The sequence below is a fragment of the Pipistrellus kuhlii genome, unplaced genomic scaffold (genome assembly GCF_014108245.1).
Source record: "Pipistrellus kuhlii isolate mPipKuh1 unplaced genomic scaffold, mPipKuh1.p scaffold_m20_p_2, whole genome shotgun sequence".
Lineage (NCBI taxonomy): Eukaryota > Metazoa > Chordata > Mammalia > Chiroptera > Vespertilionidae > Pipistrellus > Pipistrellus kuhlii.
In genome coordinates this window covers 184,678,863-184,702,093 of record NW_023425515.1, presented here as the reverse complement: position 1 = coordinate 184,702,093, position 23,231 = coordinate 184,678,863, and the positions used below count along the sequence as shown (strand labels likewise).

At 59.5% G+C, this 23,231-nt stretch overlaps 1 protein-coding gene across 1 annotated transcript in view; it reads right to left on the bottom strand.

Moving 5' to 3' along the window:
- KIF17 (kinesin family member 17) overlaps nt 1–22,429 on the bottom strand; it is a 29,617-nt gene extending 7,188 nt beyond the window's left edge. Inside the window, exons 1-11 of the mRNA XM_045583844.1 lie at nt 22,168–22,429; nt 19,628–19,774; nt 18,309–18,410; nt 14,067–14,256; nt 12,099–12,551; nt 10,313–10,422; nt 7,453–7,600; nt 2,931–3,968; nt 1,879–2,036; nt 1,403–1,501; nt 719–906 (exon numbers count right to left, since the gene is read on the bottom strand). Of these exons, the coding sequence (XP_045439800.1) occupies nt 719–906; nt 1,403–1,501; nt 1,879–2,036; nt 2,931–3,968; nt 7,453–7,600; nt 10,313–10,422; nt 12,099–12,551; nt 14,067–14,256; nt 18,309–18,410; nt 19,628–19,774; nt 22,168–22,398 (2,864 nt within the window). The 5' untranslated portion in view covers nt 22,399–22,429. The remainder of the gene's footprint in view (nt 1–718; nt 907–1,402; nt 1,502–1,878; nt 2,037–2,930; nt 3,969–7,452; nt 7,601–10,312; nt 10,423–12,098; nt 12,552–14,066; nt 14,257–18,308; nt 18,411–19,627; nt 19,775–22,167) is intronic.
- Nucleotides 22,430–23,231: the final 802 nt, after the last annotated feature.

Genomic DNA, 23,231 nt, shown 5'->3' with positions numbered 1-23,231 from the left:
AATGGATACAGACACGGAATCAGTACATGGCATGCCTGACACACTTATGTGTCCATCACACCTCAGTTTTTAATGCAAAAGAAACACATCCAGCACACAATGTTTCATCAGGCGGAGACATGTATAATACATTTTTTAAAATATTTATATCCAAAATGTTCAATTTTGTTTAAGAATTCTGCCCTTTATTTTTAAAAAAAATGTATTTTATTGATTTCAGAGAGGAAGGGAGAAGGAGAGAGAGACATCAATGATAAGAGAATCACTGATCGGCTGCCTCATGCACGCCCCCTACTGGGGATCGAGCCCAAAACCAGGCCATGTGCCCTTGACCAGAATCAAACCCAGGACCCTTCAGTCGGCAGCGGACACTCTATCCACTGAGCCATACCGGCCAGGGCCAGTTCTGTCTTTAAAGAACAGGCTGTGAGGAGCCACAGGGAAGACTTGTGTGGGCTCCTCGCGGTCCCGTGAAGCGCACAGAGCGTTTCAGACGTTGCTTGTTCCACAGGGACGTGGCCTCATAACCACCGCCCGCCGCCCAGACTGAGGGTCGGCATCGGAGCCGGCCGGCATCCACACAGGCCAGGGCGTGCTCCGGGGCCAGAAGGGGGTGTGCAGACCCGGTGGGGGATCGGGAAGGCTCTAGGGCACCCCCACACCGGGCACAGCTCCTTCCCGCCCCGGAGGGGTCCTGCCGGCCCCGCTGGGCGCTTACCGGGCGATCACCTGCTGCTGGTCCACCACGGGCATCAGGTCGTTGGTCAGCACGGCCACCTCCACGCCCACACTGTCCCTCCTCGGACCTGCCGTGGGCAGCAGGGGCAGCGCCTCGGCCTCGGGCCCCCCGCCGGGCTCCGCTGCCCACGCCTTGTCTTTGTCCCCTTCCAGGCCCGGGTCAGCCTCCTGAGAGACAGGGACCTCAGTGAGGTGGGAGGCAGCGGCAGAGGCTCACGGCGGCCTCCATCTGCCCCCTCCCCGGGCATCGTGGCCCTCACATGGGGGGTCCACCTCTGGCTGAGGGACACCAGTTACACAGAAATCAGCTACCAAGCCCCTCTGCTGCCATTCCCCCAGCACCTGCTCCCTCCCTCTCCCGCCCGCCTCCGGCTTCCGGAGGCTGCCAGGCCGGCTCCTGTGGGTACAAACTCACCTCAGCCCTTTCCAGTTACAGCCCCTCAGGGGGCTCCAGTTTCTTCCGTGGCCTGCCCGCCCTCTGTGCCCACCCCCTGCCTCCCCCCTGCCACCCCGTCCACCTGCTGTTCCTCCAGCCTCAGGACTCGGGCATCTGCTCCCCCCGGGCCCTGGGCCCTCCTCGGGTCCCTCTCAGGGCCACCTCACAGAGGGCACCCCAGCTACGCCTCTGCCGCCCGCTAAGAACGAGCCGCCTGCCGGCTCCTACCCGCTGTGCAGGTCCGGAGGGCGGCGGGTAGCTTGCTCTCTCCAAAAACGTAAGTAGGTTTAAAGCCTTCCTCTCGCTCCCTGCGGCCGGCTGTGCTTTCTTAGGCAGAAAAGGGTGGGGTCTGAGAGCAGCAGTGGCCCTCGGTGGGGTCCCTGACAGCACCCCAGGCCCCACTCCCCACCACACCAGGCCCCTCTGCCTCAGACAAAGGTTCCGAGGTGGAGGGAAGCTGGAAAGTCCCAGCTAACAGTGGCCTCTTATTAACCGTTAGTAAGAGGCCTGACAGTGCCTCCAGCTTGTGTGTGGCTTTGCAATGGCCGCCTTTGATGAGCTGGGGTGGGCGGGGTGGGCGGGGGGGGGGGGTGGTCCCTGTATTATGAATTACAAAATTGAGGCCGGAGAGGGAGGGGACAGTGGAGGGTCACAGGAGGGACCAGGCCCTCCCAGTGCACAGCCCCCCGGCCCAGGGTACTCACTGTCTCGGGCAGGAGGCCGCCCTCCACCTCAGCTTCAGCCCCCAAGTCACCGGGCTCAGGGACATCTGTCAGGGAGGGGTGCTTGCAGGGGGGCAGGTGGGAGAGAAGGAGGGACAGTGGGGCCACAGTCAGCCTCTGCTGCCCCGCCCCGGCCTCCCCTGCGGCTCCCCACCCCCATCACCCCCTCTTCCTGCCTGTCACTGAGGAGAAAAGGGATGGGAACAAGAGTGATGAGATGAAGAGAGAGAACAGGGAAGAGAGGAAGCAGGAAGCCGAGACAGGCACCTGCTGTGTTCCAGGAGCGTTACCTGCCCTGCCTCACAGGAAGCACTCATCAGCCCATTTTACAGATGAAGAAACTAGGCCCAGAGAGCAGCTGCCCAAGGTCACACAACTGAGTGGCACAGCCAGGACCTAGACCCAGTTCTGTCTGATTCAAAGGCCTGTGCTCTGTGTACACACACACACACACACACACACGGAAAGAAAAGGCAAGGAAAAGAAAGAAACAAACAAAAAAGGAAGACATTTCACCCTAGCTGGCATGGCTCAGTGGATAGAGTGTCAACCTGCAGACTGAAGGGTCCTGGATTCAATTCCAGTCAAGGAATTATATGTCCCGGTTACCAGCTTGATCCCCAGTAGGGGGCTGCAGGAGGCAGCCAGTCAATGCTTCTTTCTCATCATTGATGTTTCTATCTCTCTCCCCCTCTCCCTTCCTCTTAGAAATAAAGAAAAATACGTTAAAAAATAAAAAAGGAGCCGAAACCGGTTTGGCTCAGTGGATAGAGCGTCGATCTGTGGACCGAAAGGTCCCCAGTTTGATTCCGGTCAAGGGCATGTACCTTGGTTGTGGGCACATCCCCAGCAGGGGGTGTGCAACAGGCAGCTGATCAATGATTCTCTCTCATCGATGTTTCTAACTCTCTATCCCTCTCTCTTCCTCTCTGTAAAAAATCAGTAAAATATTTTTTTAAAAAAAATAATAAGATAAAATAAAAAAGAAAAACATTTCAACATTTAAAAAAAAGTTGGAAAGTGAGAGGACTGACACAGCGGCAGGATGGAAAAGGAGCAGAGTGGCCGGATCCCTGCATGCTCCCCAAGTGGTAGCTGGGGCCCCGCAGACCCAGCCCAGCCTGCTCTCTGAACCCGAGAGAGCACGAGGGTGGACCAAGAGTGGACCACGGCCGCCTCCAGCTCCCTCAGGCCTGGAAGCTCAGTGTAACCATGGCAACCCAGCCAACTCCCGTGCAGGTGGCCCTTCATCAGCACAGCAGGTGCCCACCGGGCACAGCCTTCATCTTGATCCCAACTTCCCTGCCCATTTACAGAGCAGGACACAGAGCCCATCTCTCCCAGACCCCTGGACGGGAGTGCCCTGAGCCGCCACAGGCCGGAGCCCCCTCTGAGAGGGGGGTCGGAGCTGGAGCCGCAGCTGGAGCCGTCCATCCTGTGCGCCCAGGGACCCCGCCTCCCAGCCGGGCTCTGCGTGCCGAATCCCCGCCCTGCGTCCTGCACGGCATCGGCTACCTGCACGGGGACCTCGGGTGCCTCCTCCAGGGGCGCGTCGGCCAGGGCCACTGTGGACGAGAGCCTGGCCAGCTTGGCCTCCACCTCGGCGGGCGGGTCATGCAGGCCCGGGAACAGCTCCAGGGGCATCAGCGGGGGCTCCTCCTCCTGCAGGAAGGGCTCCCCGGCCAGCAGGGCCTCCTGGCTGAGCTCATCCTGGAAGCCCTTGCCCTTGGCCCCCGCCATGGGCACCGCGGGCACCGCGGGCAGCTCCAGGCTGGCGGGCTGCTGGAGCCCAGGGAGGGCCTCGGGCGCGGGGGGCTCTTCCAGGGCGGACCCCTCATCGGACCCCAGGGAGCTCTCTGACTGGGCGGTCTCGGCCCGGGGCGGGTCCTCGCGCTGGGCAGGAAGCCCGGCCCAGGGGACCCCCTCGCTGGGCGGAGCGGCGCTTACGGAGTGCGCCCCGGGCTTCACCGGCGCCTCGTACTGGAAGGCGGGTGTGTACTCGGACACGCGGGCGAACTCGGCCTTGGATGTGACTTCGGCGTTGAAGAGGACCTCGGCCTTCAGGACGGCCTCTGCAGAGCGAGACCTTCCCTTAGCTCCTCAGAGGCTGGAAGGAGGAGGCCTTTCCTGGAAGCTGGCCCAAACCCCCCACCTCCAAGAGACCGCCCGAGGAGTCAGAGCCCTCAGGCCCGCAGTTACCGGTTCCCATCTCTGCCCCAGCCCTCTCCCCCTGCAGAACTCAGACCCTGTCTCCTTCCCCCTCTTCCAGGAAGCCTTCCCTGACCAGCCCGCCCACGGTTCCTCCATCCTCTGCCCTCCCCAGCTGTTACGTGCTGGGCTCTTACCGCCTGCCTCGGGACTGCTTTTAACAAGCAAGCCTGTTGGTCTCACTGCCTTCCCGGGTGAGAGCTGATGAACAGGTCTCACCCCCCCATCCCGAAGGGATCCCCGGGGAAGTGCCCAGCTCCAGGCCCTTGTCCACAGGATGGCTGTGCTAGACCCGGGGGAGTTAAAGGAACACTGTGGATGAATGTTAGACAGACTAAAATCACTCAAAGAACAGCATTCAAACTGGGCAGGAGGGAGCTCTCTGAGGGGCAGAAAATGCTAGCACCTGCCTCGCCCTTCCTCTGGGTGTGCACGGGGCGTGGCATCTTCCTGCCAGCCTGGGCCGACTCTGACCACACAGGCCTCCTTGGTGCTCCCAGCTCTGGGCACTAGACCACCTGCCTACATCCCTTCTGCCTCTGTGCCACGTGTGTCCGGCTCCCCTGAGACATTTCAGATGCTCCCTAGCTCAGTGGCCTGAACCTGTCCAAACCTCAGTGAGTCCCTCCTCCCTGAGGACCTTGCCCAGGGCCTGGCACACAGCAGTGCCCAATAAACAGCACTGATGACATGTTCAATATCGTCACCATTGCAGGATGGATTTTACAATGCTTGGATGAGACTAGGAAGCTTAGGCTGCTTGGCACCACGAGTGTTTGGATGATAGTGAAGTGGAATATTCTAGAATGTCAAAAAAAGAAGACAAAAACGCCCAGCTGGGTATAGTTTAGCAGTTGAGCATTGACCCAGGAACCAAAAGGTCACCGGTTCAATTCCTGCTCAGGGCACATGCCTTGGTTGCAGGCTTGATCCCCAGTGTGGGATGTGCAAGAGGCAGCTGATTGATGATTCTCTCTCATCATTGATGTTTCTCTCTCTCCTCCCTTCCTCTCTGAAATCAGTAATAAAATATATATGTAATATATACACATATAGGTCTAGTAATAATTAATGTCGTTTTCTAATACTTTTTTAAATCGAATTTATTTAAACAATACAACAAAATTTAATCAACAATATAGTTGCCGTTGTTTTCTACTACTTGTGCCCAACGCTCAGGAAGCATTTTAATCCCTCTGTTGTAAAATTCTTGTGATTTTGATGCAAAAAATTCGGTCAATGCATTTTTGAGGCATTCTTCATTATTAAATTTTTTTCCAAGAAGAAAGTTTTGCAAAGAACGAAACAAATGGTAATCGGAAGGGGCAATATCAGGAGAATATGCAGGTTGAGGGAGAACTTCCCATTCCAACTGGCGCAGTTTTTCAGCAGTGATTCTTGCAGTATGCGGTTGTGCGTTATCGTGGTGAAGAATTACGCCCTTCCGATTAATCAGCGCGGGTTCTTTTTCTCTTAAAGCTTGGGCTAACCTTTCCAATTGGGCACTATACACTGCACTTGTAATGGTTTGGGTAGATGGTAAAAGTTCATAATGAAGAATTCCTTTAAAATTCCACCAAACACACAACATCACTTTTTTCGCATGCAAGTCAGGTTTTGGCGTGGGCTGCGGAGCCTCATTTTTGTCCAACCATTGAGGCCGCCTTTTCAAATTAACATACAGCACCCATTCTTCATCTCCGGTAACAATTTGCTCTAAAAACGGCAAACAGTTTTGATGAGAGAGGAGCGAACTGCAAATTGTGACTCTTTGATTACGGTTGTTGTCGGTCAACTCATGAGGAACTCATTTTCCAAACTTTTGGACTTTGCCAAGTGCACGCAATTGATTGGAAATTGTTTTTTGTGAACAATTTAAAGTTGTCGCAAGCTCTTGTTGGGTAATTTGAGGATTTTGCACCAAAAGAGCTTGAAGAGCTTCTTGATCAAAATTGGACACACGGCCTCGACCACTCTTGTCATCTAACGAAAAATTTCCCTCGCGAAATTTCTCAAACCAACGCTGGCATTTTCTGGCGCTAACTGCATCTTGACCAAGAGCACTACAGATGTTTTTTGCAGCCTCACTTGCTTTTCTTCCTAATTGGAACTCGTAAAGCATATAGTGCCGAATATGCTCTTCATCCGCCATCTTCTTAGCCCTAGTTTTGCAACAAAAACCAAACCAAACACAAACTTTTTCAAGCAAAACTTGTTAATTGCACTTCACATGTTCTGTAGATACCACGTGTTTGAAGGTTATGTCAATACAAGTCAACGCCAAGCAAGATTTTAAACAAATGTTTAAAAACGACATTAATTATTACTAGACCCGATAATAAAAGGCTAATATGCAAATTGACCGAATGGCAGAATGACTGGTCGCTATGACATGCACTGACCACCAGGGGGCAGACACTCACCACAGGCTCATGGCTCGTGAGTGCAGCAGCAGTGGCGGGGGCCTCTACCTCCTCCACGGCAGCGCTAAGGATGTCCGACTTCCAGCTTAGCCTAAGCCAGGCGTCTTCAAACTACGGCCCACGGGCCACATGCGGCCCGCAGAGGAGTCTGATCCGGCCCGCCAGGTTTTTTGGGCAGTGAGTGCAGCCGAGGTGTTACAGTAGGAATTAGTAGTTCATATAGTTCGGCCCTCCAGCTCTCTGAGGGACCGTGATCTGGCCCCCACTTTAAAAAGTTTGAGGACCCCTGGCTAAGCTGACAGTCAGACATCCCCTAAGGGCTCCTAGACTGTGAGTGGGTGCAGGCCAGGCTAAGGCACAGCCCCCCACACTGCATGAATTTTGTGCACCAGGCCTCTAATGTATATATACAGTATGTTGGACTAAAACTTCCAAGAAGGTTCAAGTTTTTTTTTCCTTTTTTTCTTCTTCAAATTTTTACTAATGATTGAATGCTTATTATGGGCTATGGTTGCTTTGGTACTGAGAGGAGACAGTAAGAAACGCAGAAACTCTAGAAAAGGACTTCCCCATGAAACATGGGGGATACATTACCACTCTGGATTGGCCTTGGGCGAGGGCCCCAGCCTCTGGCCAAGTGCTGTGGGTGAGAACACTGGCTCTGGGGCCAGACAGCCTGGGTTCGAATCCTGTCTCCACTCTCCCTGCTGTGACTTACCCTCTCTGTGCCTCAGCTGCCTCCTTTATAAAATGAGAGTCACTGTAGTACCTACCTCGCTGGCTGCTGTGAGGAGCACACAGCACGGCCCTGGCGAGTACAAAGTGCTCTATAAGCGCCAGGCAGTAAAACAGGGCAGGAAGCAGGCTGCCCGCCCCCCAGAGCCAGCGCGCCCCCCAGAGCCAGCGCGCCCCCAGAGCAGCGCACCTGTCTCCTTGCGCAGGCTCTCCTCCAGTGTGGACAGCTTCACGTCGTACGAGTTGCGCATGGCAGTGATGTCCTCCTCCAGCCGCGCCCTGGACTCCTGCTCCACCTTGTAGTCGGCCTGCAGCCGGGCTAGGCGCTCCTCGTACTCCTGGGGGTGAGAGCCATTTCAAAACACAGCCTCCAGCCCTGACGCGTTTGGCTCAGGGGATGGAGCATCGGCCTGTGGACTGAAGGGTCCCAGGTTTGATTCTGGTCAAGGGCATGTATCTTGGTGCGGGCACATCCCCAGTGTGTGGTGTGCAGGAGGCAGCTGATCGATATTTCTAACTCTCTCTCCCTTTCCCTTCATCTCTGTAAAAAAAATCAATAAAAAATATATTTAAAAAAAACAAAAACAGTCTTCAGTATGCCTGCCCCCTGAAGCGATCCAGAAAATACAAGTAAGCCAAAAGAACTGAATCAAATTGCCCGCCCAACTCTGGGATAATTAATGGCTGGTGAAGGCCCTCCTGGACTTTCCGCTGTGCGTGTTTAACGGTTACCAATGCACGTGTGTGTTTGTCTGTTTTCCCCACAGCAATATATCATGAGCACCTCTTCGCATCAACGGACAGGTCTTAACCACAGGGTCCTCAACCCAGTCCTCCCTCTCCTTCCTCCAACCCTCCGAGGCCGCCCCGTCCTGTCTCACACTTCAGAGCACTCTGAAGCCCACTGGCCACGAACTTGCTCACCTTCCCAGGCCCGCACCTCCGTCCCACCTGCAGGTAGGTACGCCCGCCCCAAAGCTCAGCGTCCTCTCCTGTGACCGTGCACGAGCCATCTGGCACTGAGCCGCCCCACCTAGGACGTCACGCTGTCGATCCCCACCTCCCTCCTACGTCACGGACTTCTCCCTCAGCTCAAGACCTTTCCCAGCAGTTCACAAAACCTGCTCCGTTACTGCCAATATTAAAGGCAATAAACCTCTTCCTATACCATGTGCGCCTCCAGCTACAGGGCCCGTGCCTAGAAGGTGCTCAGAAAGCGCTGATTCAATGGGGGCCTGCGTGCAAATCCCGGCAATAAGACCCCTGCACGCCCCCCCTCGCAGCAGCAGGAAAGCTGCTATTGCATCCGTTCTAGAGATGAGAAGCAGGCTCGAGAGCTTATGCAGCCTGCCCAAGGTCACAGAGCCCGTGAGAACTGGACTTGCAGACTGTAAAAGCTGCATGGACCCTAGGAATCTTCTAGTTCAAATCCTGCCCCCTAAGGCTAGGAGACTGAAGCCCACCGTCACACCTCCAGCTCGTGGCCGAGTCATTTCCTGGCCCGGCACCGTCTCCACTCACTGCACACAGGGGCCACCTCCCCAACCCCGAGCGCCCTGACTGGTCCTGGAACGGGAGGGCGAGGGGACAGGCCCTCGCAGCGCTTCCTCTACGTGTGGCTCACAGAAGGAACGCTAGGGCCAGAAAGCAGACTTGGTGGTGGTGGCTTCTGACCCAGCGTCCACTGGGCTGCCCCCTGGGGCGGAGGCAGGCACCCCCAACCCCCAGGTAGATGGACCCTGGAGCCTGCACAGCGTCTCTTCTCCCTGGTGACCACTAGGGGGCAGTGCCTTCCCACCCAACGGGTCTTCCTTGGGAAAGAAGCTTCCATCCCACCCCCAGGCCAACCCTTCCCACCCCCACTGTTTTGTGGCCAACGTCCACCTGTTGCTGTGATTCCAGACACACTCTGAACCCCCAAAGTGTGGCCTCTCATTCTGTGGGCTCGGGCTCGGCACTGCTGAAGGCTGCCTCCTCACCCTGCCCCCGGGGCTCCCAGCGGGGAACAGGCAGAGCCGCCGAGCTCCCACACCTTCACGGGGCCAGGAGAGGGTCCAGCTGGGCCTCTCACTGAGCAGTAACAGCCTCTGCCCGCCGCGGGCAGCTCTGGGGACCCTGAGTCCATTTCCCCAGCACTCCAGTCCACAGGACGGAGGCCCTGTTCCCCCCTCTCAGGCTGGGCCCCAGGCCCCCACAGCCTGACCAGGCTCCCAGGCCTCAGGGCTGGTCCTACCTGAGGTCATAGTTGAGGGGCAAAGGCCCAGCAACAGACATGTCCCCAAGCCCAGGCTCTGCAGCTGATCCTGCTGGCACTGGGTTCTCCACCACGAAAAAGCCAGGGCCCTAAAGGGACTGTCAGGTGCCAAACCCTGCCACATCGGGGCCTCAGATGTGCCCTTTGGCAGGAACCCCCGGGAGCTGACAGAGCCCGGAGTTGGGGGTCGGCTGTGTTAAGTGCCCCCCGCCCCCTAACCCCAGGGATCAGCTTTGTTTTTGCAAATCAGGTGTTACCTGCCCGGCTGCTCCGGGATCCTAGGAGCCCACATGTGGGAAGAGGACCCAAGTGACAGCTTTTTCTGGGAGGCTAACACCCCACTTACCCCAGTCACATGGGCACCTAGGGACTCCCCACGGCCCACCCCAGCTGCCCTGCTCTCGGCCCAGGCTTCCTGGCACCTGCTGCGGGGAACAACCCCTTCCAGCTGGCCTCGCGCCTTTGCACAGGCCTTCTCGGCTTCCTCCACTCCCCAGCCGCCCATTCCTGCTGTGTGAGGAGAGATGGCACTCCCGCAGACCCTCTCCCCTCCCTGCTCTCCTACTGAGGTGGGATGCACTGGACTTTGGCGTCCGGAACCCACGTTCAAATCCCAGCTCTGACTCTCCTTAGTTGTGTGACCTTGGGCAAGTCATGGCCCCAGGATCTCTGTGTGACCCCGAAAGGGAGGCTGGAGTGCCGGCCCCACAGTGAGGGGGTGAAAGGACATCACTCTGGAAGCGGTCTGCCGCTGGCCCCACCCGCCGCCCACTCCCCTCCCTGCTCCGGCTCTCACCTCCCGGATCAGCTGCTTCTCAGCCTCCGTGTCAGGCTGGACCACTGGCGGGGACAATGGATTCTCCTCGGTCTGGACAGGGTTTGGGGGCGCCTGATTGGCCAGCAGGGCTGGGGGGGCAGAAATGAGGGGCAGTGACGCAGGTGCACACCGTTGGCAGGAACTACGTAAACAGCACTCCGCAAAGACACCCACAGGCTCATTCTAAAGGACTTCAAAGTCTTCAGCTTATTTGAAGCATCTCTATGGAAAGTGCTACTGTACTCAGTCATTTAGCAAAGATTTCTTGAGCCGAAACTGGTTTGGCTCAGTGGTAGAGCTTCGGTCTGTGGACTGAAAGGTCCCAGGTTCGATTCCAGTCAAAGACATGCACATTGGTTGCGGGCACATCCCCGGTAGGGGGTGTGCAAGAGGCAGCTGGTCAATGTTTCTCTCTCACTGACATTTCTAGCTCTCTATCTCTCTCCCTTCCTCTCTGTAAAAAATCAATAAAATATATTAAAAAAAAAAAAAAAAGATTTCTTGAGCACCGCCTGCTCTAGGGATGGGGGTGTGGCAGCAACAGAACAGACGAAGCTCACTCACCTCACCCCACATGATGGTCTGCTGGAGTCCCCTCCCCAGGAGAGGAGGTGCCATGAGGTAGAGCCTGGATCCGATTCACCTGTGTCCCCAGTGCCCAGCACAGGCCCACACGGAGGGGTGCTCAGAGAACTTTGGGTGGGTGGATGGATGAGTGGGTAAGTGGATGGATGGATGGATGGATGGATGGATAAGTAGAAGGAAGGAAGGATGGATGAATGGATGGATGGATGGATGGATAAGTAGAAGGATGGATGGATGGATGGATGGATGGATGGATAAGTAGAAGGATGGATGGATGGATGGATGGATGGATAAGTAGAAGGATGGATGGATGGATGGATGGATGGATGGATGGATGAGTAGATAGATGAGTAGATGGATGATGGATGAGTGGATGGATGGATGGATAGATGAATGGGTAAGTAGAAGGATGGATAAATGGATGGATGGATGGACGGACAGACAGACAGATGATGGATCGATGAGTAGGATGGATGGATGAGTGGGTAAGTGGAAGGAAGGAAGGAAGGAAGGAAGGAAGGAAGGAAGGAAGGAAGGAAGGAAGGAAGGAAAGAAGGGTGGAAGGAAAGAAGGGTGGAAGGGTAGAAGAATGGGAGTGTGTAGAATGGATGGAGAGAGAGGAAGGTGGCTGGGGAGTTGGATGAACGGAGAGATGGACTTAGGCTCCTTTGTGCTCCCTTCCCCAGGGGCTTCTCAGACGGGAAGAAACCTCGGCGCCCTGCGGCTGCAGGAACCTAGCAGACCTGCCAGGCATGATTTCCACCGGCAGAGGACAGCCCAAGGCCTGGGCGTGAGTGCTGCCGTCACAAGGAGCCGAGTGGGAGTGGGGTTTGGACGGGGAGTGAGTCACCCCCTGCTGAGCAGCACAGCATCACGCTGCTGCCTCAGAGACAGTGGCAGACGGGGGCAGGGAGCCGGCGACAGAGCCGCCCCCCACCGCCCCCGCCCCCCTCCGCCCAGCTAATGGGACAGGATGGACACCCTGGCCTCTTCCTGGGGCATCAGAGAGCAGATGCCTCCGGCTGTCACCACCCAGGGCTCTCCCTCACTGGTCCAAAGCCAGCTTCCATGACGCTGAGGACATGGGACGCTGCCTCCGTCTCTCCGGCTCATCTGCAGGCAGGCAGAGCCCTTCCCCCGGGTGCCCGCCCCTTCCCGCCCCCTCATCCCAGGCGCCCACCTGACAGGTTGCCGGGGCCCATCTGCTGGGCCAGGATGGCCTTGAGCCTCTTGATCTCCTCCTGGTACTCGCGCAGCAGGGCGTCCTTGGGGTCCTCGTTGATGTGCGGCTTGTTCTTGATGTTCTTGGCGCGGTTGGCGTAGCGCAGCGTGCTGAGGGTCTCGTCGTAGTTGTTGTCGGCGGGCGACAGGCAGGCCACCATCAGCGTCTTGGTGTTGCCGCCCAGCGAGTCCTGCAGCAGCCGCGTCAGCTTCGAGTCGCGGTAGGGGATGTGCTTGCAGCGCCCGTCCACCAGGGCCGAGATGACGTTGCCCAGCGCTGACAGTGACAGGTTGATCTTGGTGGCCTCCTTGAGCCGCTCCCCGGTGGCCCCCGTCTTGGACTGCCGCTCGCTGCCCGCCAGGTCCACCAGGTTCAGCTTGCCTGCCCGCAGGTGGTCCTTGCCCCGCTCGTCTGCGGAGAGACCCGGAGGAGCGGTGAGGGCCTCTGGTGGGCAGCCCTCCCACCGTTCACGAGGGCCGCTGGCCGTCAGGCACCTCTCCCACCGAGTGCTCCCCACCCACTGAGTGCTCCCCTCCCACCCAGTGCTCCCCTCCCAAAGAGTGCTCCCCACCCATTGAGTGCTCCCCACCCACTGAGTGCTCCCCACCCACCGAGTGCTCCCCTCCCAAAGAGTGCTCCCCACCCATTGAGTGCTCCCCATCGAGTGCTCCCCTCCCACCCAGTACTCCCCTCCCACCGAGTGCTCCCCACCCACTGAGTGCTCCCCTCCCACCCAGTGCTCCCCTCCCACCCAGTGCTCCCCTCCCACCGAGTGCTCCCCACCCACTGAGTGCTCCCCTCCCACCCAGTGCTCCCCTCCCACCGAGTGCTCCCCACCCACTGAGTGCTCCCCACCCATTGAGTGCTCCCCATCGAGTGCTCCCCTCCCACCCAGTACTCCCCTCCCACCGAGTGCTCCCCACCCACTGAGTGCTCCCCTCCCACCCAGTGCTCCCCTCCCACCCAGTACTCCCCTCCCACCGAGTGCTCCCCACCCACTGAGTGCTCCCCTCCCACCCAGTGCTCCCCTCCCACCGAGTGCTCCCCACCCACTGAGTGCTCCCCACCCATTGAGTGCTCCCCATCGAGTGCTCCCCTCCCACCCAGTACTCCCCTCCCACCGAGTGCTCCCCACCCACCGAGGGCCTCATTTCAGCCACATAGGAGCCCCATGCAGGAGGTGCTCTGACTGCGCCCCTCTTACAGATGAGAAAACTGAGGCTCAGGAAGGGCATTTAACGTGCCCAAAGCCCACAGCTGCTCAGTGGTGGAGCCTGGTTCGGCCCCTGGACTGTCTGAGTCCAGGAAGCAGGGGCTGGGAGGTAGACTAGTCTCTGAGCAGCAGGCTTCTATGGCTCTCACAGCAGCTGCTGCATTTGGCCAGTGAGGCCAAAGGTGTGTGTGTGTGTGTGTGTGTGTGTGTGTGTGTGTGTGTGTCTGGGTCACCAGGGAGTTGTGTTCTTATGGCAGAAAGCATTAGCTTTGGAGACTGGGACCTGGTTCCCATCTCACTTGCTGTGTGACCTTGGCAGAGCCGTGCACCTCTCTGATCCTCACTTCTCCCATCCACAAAGTGAGACTAGCCAGAGCTCCCATGACGCCGGTTGTTGGGGGTGAAACAAACCGACAGCACGTTTCCCAGGGTCTACGCAGGCCTGGCACAGAGCGCAGGCCCCAGGGGACGAGCCCAGTTCCGCAGCCGCCAGGACGGTGGCTGTGGCTGATGCTGCCGTTTACCCTGGAAGCAGGGGTCCCAGCACGGGAGGGGCTCCAGTGCTCCCTCCAGCAGTCTGAGCATCCTCCCCAGGGTCAGGTGGGCCCTTGAGGCCCCGAGGGGTGAAGAGTCTTAGCGACTGGGAGTGGGATCGGGATCGGGTCCCCAGCCGCCCTCTCCAGTCCCCCTCTACCCCCTCCGGCTGCGCGCACCCACGGCGTAGATCTCGATGCTGATGGTGAAGATGGAGTGGGAGCGCGAGGAGTCCTTGTTCATCAGGGTGTAGCCGACCGAGCGGTTCTTCCAGCCCCGCTCCATGATGCGCTCGCACTGGGCCACGCTGTGCACCGTGTGCATGGACAGCCCCCTCACGTACACGCCCTTCTCCGGGTGCTCCTTCAGCTGCGGTGGGAGGTGCGGTCAGGGTCCACCTTTGTCCCCCAGAGCCCCGATCAGCACCCCAAATGCCCTTTTGGGCAGAGGGTGTGTTGCAGGTGGAGCCAGCCTCCCACCCACCCCTGCCTCTTACGTATGGGACCTTGAGCCAGTGCCTTACCCTCTCTAAATCTCAGTTTCCACATCTGTAAAATGGGTGTGAGATACCTATCTCCCAGGGAGACGGCGAGGATTCCGCAAACTAAAGCCCACAGAACGCTTGGCACGGAGCCTGGCACACGGCCAGTGCTCCCTAAGTGCCAGCCGCTGTCCTCCCTGCGGCAGCCAGTGCTGCTGTGGGAAGGGTTTCAGACGGGGAGTGTCAGCTCCCGGGGCGGGCACAGAAGTCACCCAGGGGCACTAAGGCTCCTCCTCTGCCCCACCGGCGTGGCTCTGGGCCGCTCTGCCACGCTCCCAGGCAGCGGTGGAGGACATCGGTGAAGTGCCACGTGCTGCCCAGAACCCCCGATGGCTCACAGCTCGGTGGCTCTCCGCGCAGTGGCAGTGAGTAAATTAATTTCTCCGGCTGCTCCCTGCCTGCCATCCAGGCAGCCGCGTTGTTCTGTTGCTGACACGGAGCTGTGAAACGCAACATTTCTCAAGTGTGAGAGGAAACAAAACCCGCTCCGCCGACCAGAGCAGAGTGAATCAGGACAAAAGCCGCCCGCCTGCCGGTCTGAGCCACCCACGGCTCAGGCGCTTTGCTCTGGGCAGCGTCAGGTCCCTGGGAGGGGGCGGGTGCGGCCTTGCGCTGCCTGCGGCAGTGCGGAGAGACCACCGAGGCACGGGGGCGAGGCGGCTCGCTGGGGTCACACAGTCTCAGGGGCAGCCCTCACTGGGGTGACGGACAGCGGAGAGTCCAAAGGGACGGCCTGGGGAGAGGCTGGAGCGTCCTGCAGGAACTAACGTGTGAAATGACGTGAAATGACACGGCTGACCTCGGCCTCGGAGACCCTGCACAGGAGCCTGCGTGGAGCCAGCGGGAGGCTGCGCAGCACCTGGTGGCTGTGTTCACGCCACCTGCGTGCCCCACAGCGGCCTTCTCCCTGGCAGAACCCGGAAGGCTGGCTGGCACACCGTAGGTCTGGGTGAGCGGCTGCCCCCGGCTTCAGGGAGGAGGCAGTTCCTATCGAGTCAGACAGGCCTGGGGTGGAAACCTGCTCTGGCTGGGGCAGTCAGTTTGCCTCTCTGGCCTTGGTTTTGTCAGCTGTAAAATGAGGACAATAAAGCCTATTTCTGCCTGCCTGTGAGGACTGAGAAGAGAATGGAGCTGATAGAAAGTTCTTTGGGAGCTTGGAGGGGCTGAGTGAGCACAGGCCATGTAGAGGTGAGGACACTGTCTCTCATGAGCAGAAAACGGGGCAGGGGGGCACCCCCTCACGGAGTGGTCATGTTTAGACCCAGGAAGGCTTGCTCCCCCACCTCACGATCCCGGGCTGCCTCCCCACCTCCCCCGATGTCCCTGCCCCGCCCACCCAGAGCTGGGAGGGAGCGCTGAGTGACAGCACCAGCTGTGCCTGTTCCTTGGTAACCACTCCACAGCTGCAGGGCTGCCCAGTCGCCATGACAACCAGCTGGGCTGTGGCATGGCTGAGCCTGGCGCACAGGCAGGACACGTGGAGCCAGGAAACACCCCCCCGGGGGAGGGGTCCTGACGCTGCTGGGACACGGGGTACAGGGCCTGATGGAGGGCCCCCGAGGCCGACCCCCTCCGCCCACTGCCGGAGTATTTCCCTGACAGTTCGTGGTTTGGGGAGGAGGTATAACCCTGCTCCCCAACATCTCTCGCTGGCCCTCGCCGATCTAATAACCCCAATTACCGAAGGGCTCAGGCCCGCGCTGTGCAGTGAGCCTGACCACCTGCATTTGTACCCGGTCCTCCCCCTCGCTGCTCTCCCCCAGGCGCCGGCCTCAGTTTCCCTCTGTGCTTAAGGGTACGAGCAGCACCTCCTCCGAAGGCTGCTGTGAGGTCACGTGAGGACCCCTCTGCCTTCTCTGCGAGGCACCGGGTCAGGGTCGTAGCTCAGAGCACCCCGGGGATTGTCCTGGAGCGCCTCTGGCCCTGGCGCCCCCACCCCCCACCCCCCGGGAGCCCGGGAGCCTGAGGCCCCGGGCCCAGCAGGGGCAAGAAGGCATGGCTGCCAGCCCTCATCCCTCAGGGCCTGGTGACTGAGCCCGGCTAGGGGCCCGGGTACAAGGACGGGGAGGAGGGCCCTGTGCCCGTGCCCCAGGGCTGGCCTTTCGGGCGGACCAGCGGGAGCAGCTCCCTGCGCTGCTTCTCCCCCCGCTTCCCTGTCTGGGGCTGAGGAGTGACTCAGCTGCTAGAAAAGACAGGAAAAGATCCAGGTGGGCGGCTAGAGCTCCCGCACAGAAAGGGCAAAGCACTGCCGTGTTTGGGAGAGGCAGAGGGGGCTGGCAGGGAGGCACACCTGTGTGGCCTGCTGCTCAGGGCCTGCCCCCGGCCCCCGGCCCCCGCCCCCAGTAAGCTTTTGTTGAATGAGTGAACCAACATGCCCCTCCCTCACTGGAACCTAATTTTTGCTTCTTATTGCCCCAGAGGGTTCCTATGTTACTGACCCAAAAAACTCAGGGAGGAAAGCACCTGACCGCGCACATCCCAGAGTTCAGGTAACACAACAAGCAGTCTGCCATGTGATCTCGGCCACGCCCCTGCCTCTCCTAGGGACTCAGTTTCCTCATCGGTTCCAGGATGGGGCTCAGTAAAAGCTCTCTCAGGGTCTTTCCGGCTCAGACACTGGGGACGTGTCCATGGCTCCCAGTCTGACTGTCCCACGGGGCCATGGTGTGGCCCCCGTTGGAGAGGCACTCACAGCCCCGCAATGAAGCCAGGGCAAGCGGGGGGTCAGGAGGCAAGTAGAAGACTCTGGGGCCGAGCAGAGAAACACCCCACATGGGCGGCTCCAGTGCCCTGTGCCATCGAGGGGACGGCAGGCTCTGCTCGCCCCCATGGCTGTCGAGGCACGTGGCCTGGGAGACTGACGCCGTTGGGGTCATGGAAAATGTCCAACCCTGACTCTGCCGCTTCCTACCCAGGGACCGAGTGACCCTCTTTCCCAGCCCAGTTTCCTCGCCTGTAAAATGGGAATCTCCATAGCAACCTCCCAGGGCCAATGCTCTTTAATGACTGGCACTCCCCCAACTCGGACGTTCTGCCTCTGAGGGAGGTGGGATGGCCCCTGACCCCCAACCCCCGACCCCCTTTTGACCCCGTTGGTTGCTTGGTCAGATAAGAAGCACCAGACTTGGGGGGCAGCCGCCAGCACCTCCATGCACTGCCCTCTCCTCCTTGGACCTGCCCAGGCTCACCCAGAGTTTAAAGAGCCCAGAGGATCAGTCTGTCATCCTCCAAGGTTCCTCTTGTCATTGTTCTAATCCTCACCGAGGACACTTTTCCATTGGTTTTTAGAGAGAGTGGGAGGGCGGAGGAGAGACATACGTCACTTGTTTGCCTCCTGCACGGCCCCCACAAGGGCCTGGGATCCAGCCAGCATCTGAGGTAAGTGCCCTTGACCAGAATTGAACCCGGGACCCTTCAGTCCTCAGGCCGATACTCTATGCACTGAGCCAAACTGGCCAGGACAGTTCTGTCATCTTGACGGGACCCTCAAAGCATCTAATTTGGCCTCAAAGAACGTTCTTTCATTCCAGTTCTAGCCTTTTAGGAGGCTGAGGACAATGTACAAACACGTGCCCATCAGCCCTGACTCCTCCTCCCTGGGTCTCCACTGTGCAGCAGCCAGTCACACCACTGTCCTTCCGGGGAATCACAATGGATGGAATCGCTCACACACTGAACACCTGCTCTACGGCAGCTCGGCGAGCCCTCATCACCCTCTTGAATCTCACAACCACCGCGTGGGTCCTAAGTCCTCACCTCAGTCTGAACCCACACTGTGCACTCAGGACAGCTTTCCTGAATTTCTGAGGGACCCCTGCCACCTAATGCCTACCTCTCCTCTCCACTGGCCCCCACCCGCCTACTCCAGGTCCGCACCCACCTCCAGCTTCTGCTTGGTGTCAGCCCCCAGGAGGTCACGGACATCTTCGTTGTAGATCTCCAGGTAGGAGGCCCGGACCAGGAACTTGGTGTTCTCCGCACACTGCAGGGAGGGGGCAGAGAGCACAGACGGACACCTGAGCCCTGCTGCCTCCCTGGCCCTGCCACCTGAGCCCTGCAGCCAGGCATCACGGCAATGCAGGGCAGGGGGGGGGCAGGGGGCAGGGGGCGGGGCGAGGGGGGCAGGGGGCGGGGCGGGCGGGGGCAGTCAGGCTTCACAGTCACATCCTTCTCATATTGCTGTTGTCCAATGCCCTCTCTACAGGCCTCAATGGACAAGAGATAGGAGAGGCCTCCCATTGTTCAGGTAGAGAAACTGAGGCCAAAGGTAAGGCCTGGCCCACGCACTGGCAGCCCTCTCACTGGATGAGTCCCGGGTGCAGGTACAGGGGGCTCTGCAGCGGACCAGGGTCCTGGCCCCCACGTTGCCATTTCCCAGATGCAGGAATCTCTGTGCATTGCCACAAACACCACTGCACTTCTCACCTGCAGCCTGGACACTGGGGTGACTGTGTTGTTTTTAATTTTTTTTTTTTTTTTTTTACTGATTCCAGAGATGAAGGGGAGAGGGGGAGATAGAAACTTCAACAAATCATGAGAAAGAATCATTGATGTTCTGCCTCCTGCACACCCCCTATTGGGGATCAAGCCTGGGGATCGAACCTGGGACCCTTCAGTCTGCAGGCTGACGCTCTATCCCCTGAGCCAAACAAGCTAGGGCTGGGATGACTGGTTTGGAGCCAGCCCACAGGGGCTCCAAGTCTCAGCTTCCCGTTCTTGAAAATGGGGATGACGGTTACCTGCAGGACCCGGGCGGCGTTCCATAGGATCCTAAAGGGCTTTGTACAAGGCTTGGTCCCTGGCCGGTTTGGCTCAGTGGAGAGAGCGTCAGCCTGCGGACTGAAGGGTCCCAGGTTCAAATCTGGTCAAGGGCACATGCTCAAGTTGTGGGCTCAATCTCCAGTAAGGGGCATGCAGGAGGCAGTCAATGGATGTTCCTCTCTCACATCCACGTTTCTCTCTATTCCTCTCCCTTCTCTCTAAAATGAAATTTTTAAAAAATCCAAAAATACAATAGTAAGAGAAAAACATAAAACTGCGAGGTGTCACTGCCTCAGTTTAAGTTCTCCCATCACAGTTAGAAAACCAGAGCCTGCCTCCGCTCAGCCGTGCTGTAGGCCCTGGTTCACCCCGGAGTGACACGTGCTCTGGGACACGCCGCCCTGGCCCCAGCCCTGCCCTGCCCGCCCGAGGCCGTACCTGCACACTCTCAAACACGTGCTCGAAGGCCCTGGGGATGATGCCCCTCTGGGTGGGCGGGTTGGGCAGGCCCTGCATGGTGAACGACTTGCCGCTGCCCGTCTGGCCGTAGGCAAAGATGGTGCCGTTGTAGCCCTCCGTGACACCCTGCGGGGAGGACCAGAACCTGGTGCTCAGCAGGCCCCGCCCGGCCAGGTCTGAGGGGCTGACCCGGGACCCCTCCTGGGCCTCCCACCTCCATGTCCCTGGGCTGGAGGTGGGCAGGTGGGCATGAATGAGGCCCAGCTCTGTCCTCAAGGTCAGTGCCTGCTGGGGTAGGAGTCTGTCCTGTGTGAGGTTAACAGCGTGTGCCCCGGAGTCTAGACACCCGGGTTCACTCAGTCTCTTCCCTTCGCTGACTGGGAGCCCCTGGCCTGTTGGAACGCAGGCACGTGGCGCCTCAGTTTCCTCCTCTGAAACGAGGGGTCTGTGTGAGGGTTCCCCGAGAAGCACTGCAGGCACTGGCAGGGGTGCCGGGGTACAGAGCTGCTCACTAAATGTCCTGGATCGCCTGGATTGTGGGGGAGTGGTTCCCATACAGTTCGCGGAGGGGAGTGTACCGTGGGGAGCTGGGGCCCTGGGCAAGGAGAGGGAGTGTGGGGGAGGAGAGGGGACAGGACGGTGTGGGAGGAGCCAGGCCCCGCCTCCTGGGTGAGTGGAACTGGGGGAACTGAAGGGGAGGCCTGGGTTTGACAGGTGACAGAAGAGGAAGGCATTCCAGGCTGAGGGGACAGCTTGGCAGAGAGGAGAGAGGCTGGGGCGAGGGGGGTGGAAGCAGCAGCTGAAAAGAAAGGCAGGGCAAATAGGTGGCACCCTAAAGTCCTCCTTCATTCAGAAGCATTTATTCCTTCCGCAGGCACCGGCTTCCCAGTGCCAGGTGCCGGGCTCCGGCAGGCGACAGAACAATGGCTCAGGCAGACACCCCATCCCCGCCCTCACACAGGAGGACACAAACTCGAGTCTAGAACCGCCTGTGAGGAGCGGGAAACCCAGTCAGAACCTGAGGGCTGCTCCCGGACCCTGAGGGCCCCCGTGGCATCTGAGGGCTTCCTGCTTCCATGCACAGACCCGCCCCGCAGGCGGCGTGGGGCTCCGGTCCCAGGGGAGGGAAGACCAGCCACCAGTCACCGTTCCTTGGAGGGAGGCCTCGTTTTAGAGGGCAGAACTGGACAGGCATCAGCTCTCCCATGTCTGAGGAAACCCTGACCACCGCGAGGGGTGCACACAGGGGTGGGTGCCTGGCGGAGGGGGACAGGCTGTGGCAGAGCCATCGCCCAAGGGCCCCAGCTGGGCTCCTCAGAGCCAGGGCACACGAAGTGCCCCAAGTATCGACCCAAACCCAGACCCCGACAAGGGTCCGCATAAACATAAATACCCCGGCACCATCCGGGGGAGTAGCCACCAGCCACACTGGACACATGCCTGGGGCAAACGAGATACTGCATTTACTTTAATTAATTTAGACTTAAAAACGGAAGCAGTGTAAAGTATTCTCCCACTAAACACGGCTTAGAGTGCCTCACTTCACTGCTACGGGGACCCTTGTGCATGTGAAGTGAGGGGTGCTACAGTGTACGGTGGTCTCCAGGAGCCCAGCAGCAGAGGGGGGCTTTGGGGCGCTCTGGGGAAAGTGAGCCCCTTCCACGGGGTGGACAGTCATGACAAGGACCCGATGGGGAGGAGACTGGACGAGATGACTCCTCAGGTCCCTTCAGCCTGGAAATCCGGGACAGAGAGCAACAGCCTGCCATCCTGAGCCTGGGACCACCCCTGGGGAGAGCGGCCCTCGTCCTCTGCGCATCGTCCTGGGTCTTCAAGCAACGGGGAGTGTGCAGAGCATTTCGCAAACTCTCCCTCTTTCCCTGGAACACCACCACCCCGCCCCCCCCCGTCACATCTCCCCAGTGATCCGAGGGCAGCTGGGGAGATGTCAGCAGACATGGACAGCAGGGGCAGATCCAGCCCCACCTCTATCAGTCGCCCTGTGGGGGCCTGGCTCCTCCCACCCAGCCTCAGTTTCCCCATCTGTGAAATGTGAGTGCCCCCTCCCCTCCGGGCTTTATGAAGCTCAAAGGAGCAGAAGCAGGAGGGCTTCCTCCCTCCCGCATAGGATTAAGAGTGGCTCTGACAGCTGAGGGGAGAAAGCAGAGGCCAAGGCCTGGGATGGGGAGGGGAAGGGAGACGGAGAAGGAGCGTTTGGAGCAGTCTGAAGCCCTCTGGTGAGGGTGGGGGCAGGTGGTCCTGCAGGGCGGATTCTTGTGGGAATAAAGGAACATAAGGGGCTGTAAGGAGTGAGGGTGCGAGCGGCCTGGGCACTGGGTGCCCCGGAGACCCGGGCACAGACCTAATGGGCGGGGTCCTGCCCTCTCCTGTCTGCAGGGGTCTTCAGACCAACCTGCCCGCGTCCAGAAGGGCCTTCCGGGGGCGTGAGGGGCTGCACCCTCCCTCCGGGGGCCCCAAGTCCTGCCCGGCCGGTCCTGGGTGGCCTCCGGCGCCCTCACCTCCACCAGCGGGTAGGCGATCTCGTTGTAGATCTGCTCGGTGAAGTGGTCCATGAAGAAGGCGCCGTCGAAGGTGAACTGCTTGGGGGGCTCGTCGGTGGCGCTGGGGTTCTGGATGAAGCACTGGCCGCGCGCCGACTCCACCGTCACCACGGCCCGGCAGTTCAGGTCCCGCTCCCGCTGGTTCATGGGGCGGCAGCGCACCACCACCTTCACCGACTCCGCGGCCATGGCGGGGCCGGGCTCCCGGGCCGCCTGGAGCGGGGACAGGGGAGAGCCGGGCGCAGGGGCGGCCCTCGCGGCGGGGCCGGGGCTGCGGGGAGCGCTGGGCGCCTCGCGGGGCCCCGGAGGGGAAGGGGGCGGCGAGGGGGTCGTAGGACCGGAGCGGGCGCTGCCTCCTTCCGCGGCGGCTCGTCTGCCCCTGAGGCCGGGCGGCGGGACGTGGGGGATCCGCGCTGCAGGCGCCGCAGGACCCAGGCCCAGCCGCCCGCTGGCCCGCAGGCTGCGCGGCGTTCGCGGTCGCCTAGCAACGCACGTGGCGTCACAGGTGGCGGCTGCGAGGGTCCGCGCGCTGCCCGCTCGTGAACAGGGGCCTCCCGGCCAGAAGCCTGCACGCGGGGCTGCCCACAGCCCGTGCAGAGGTGAAGCCAGTTTCCCAAACTTCTCTCAGGCCGAGAATCACCTGGTGGAGTTGTTAAACTACAGATTCCTGAATCCCAACTAAGAAGGGCTAAACTAGCCGAAACCGGTTTGGCTCAGTGGATAGAGCATCAGCCTGCGGACTGAAAGGTCCCAGGTTCGATTCCGGTCAAGGGCATGTACCTTGCTTGGTTGCGGGCACATCCCCAGTGGGGGGTGTGCAGGAGGCAGCTGGCCAATGTTCCTCTCTCATTGACGTTTCCAGCTCTCTATCCCTCTCCCTTCCTCTCTGTGGAAAATCAATAAAATATATTTTTAAAAAAGAAAAAGAAAAGAAAATCAATGATCTGATCCCTTCAGGACATCCTCTGCCTCTGAGAACAAGACCTGTCTGGTTTGCCAGTCAGCACCAGCTGCAGGCATAG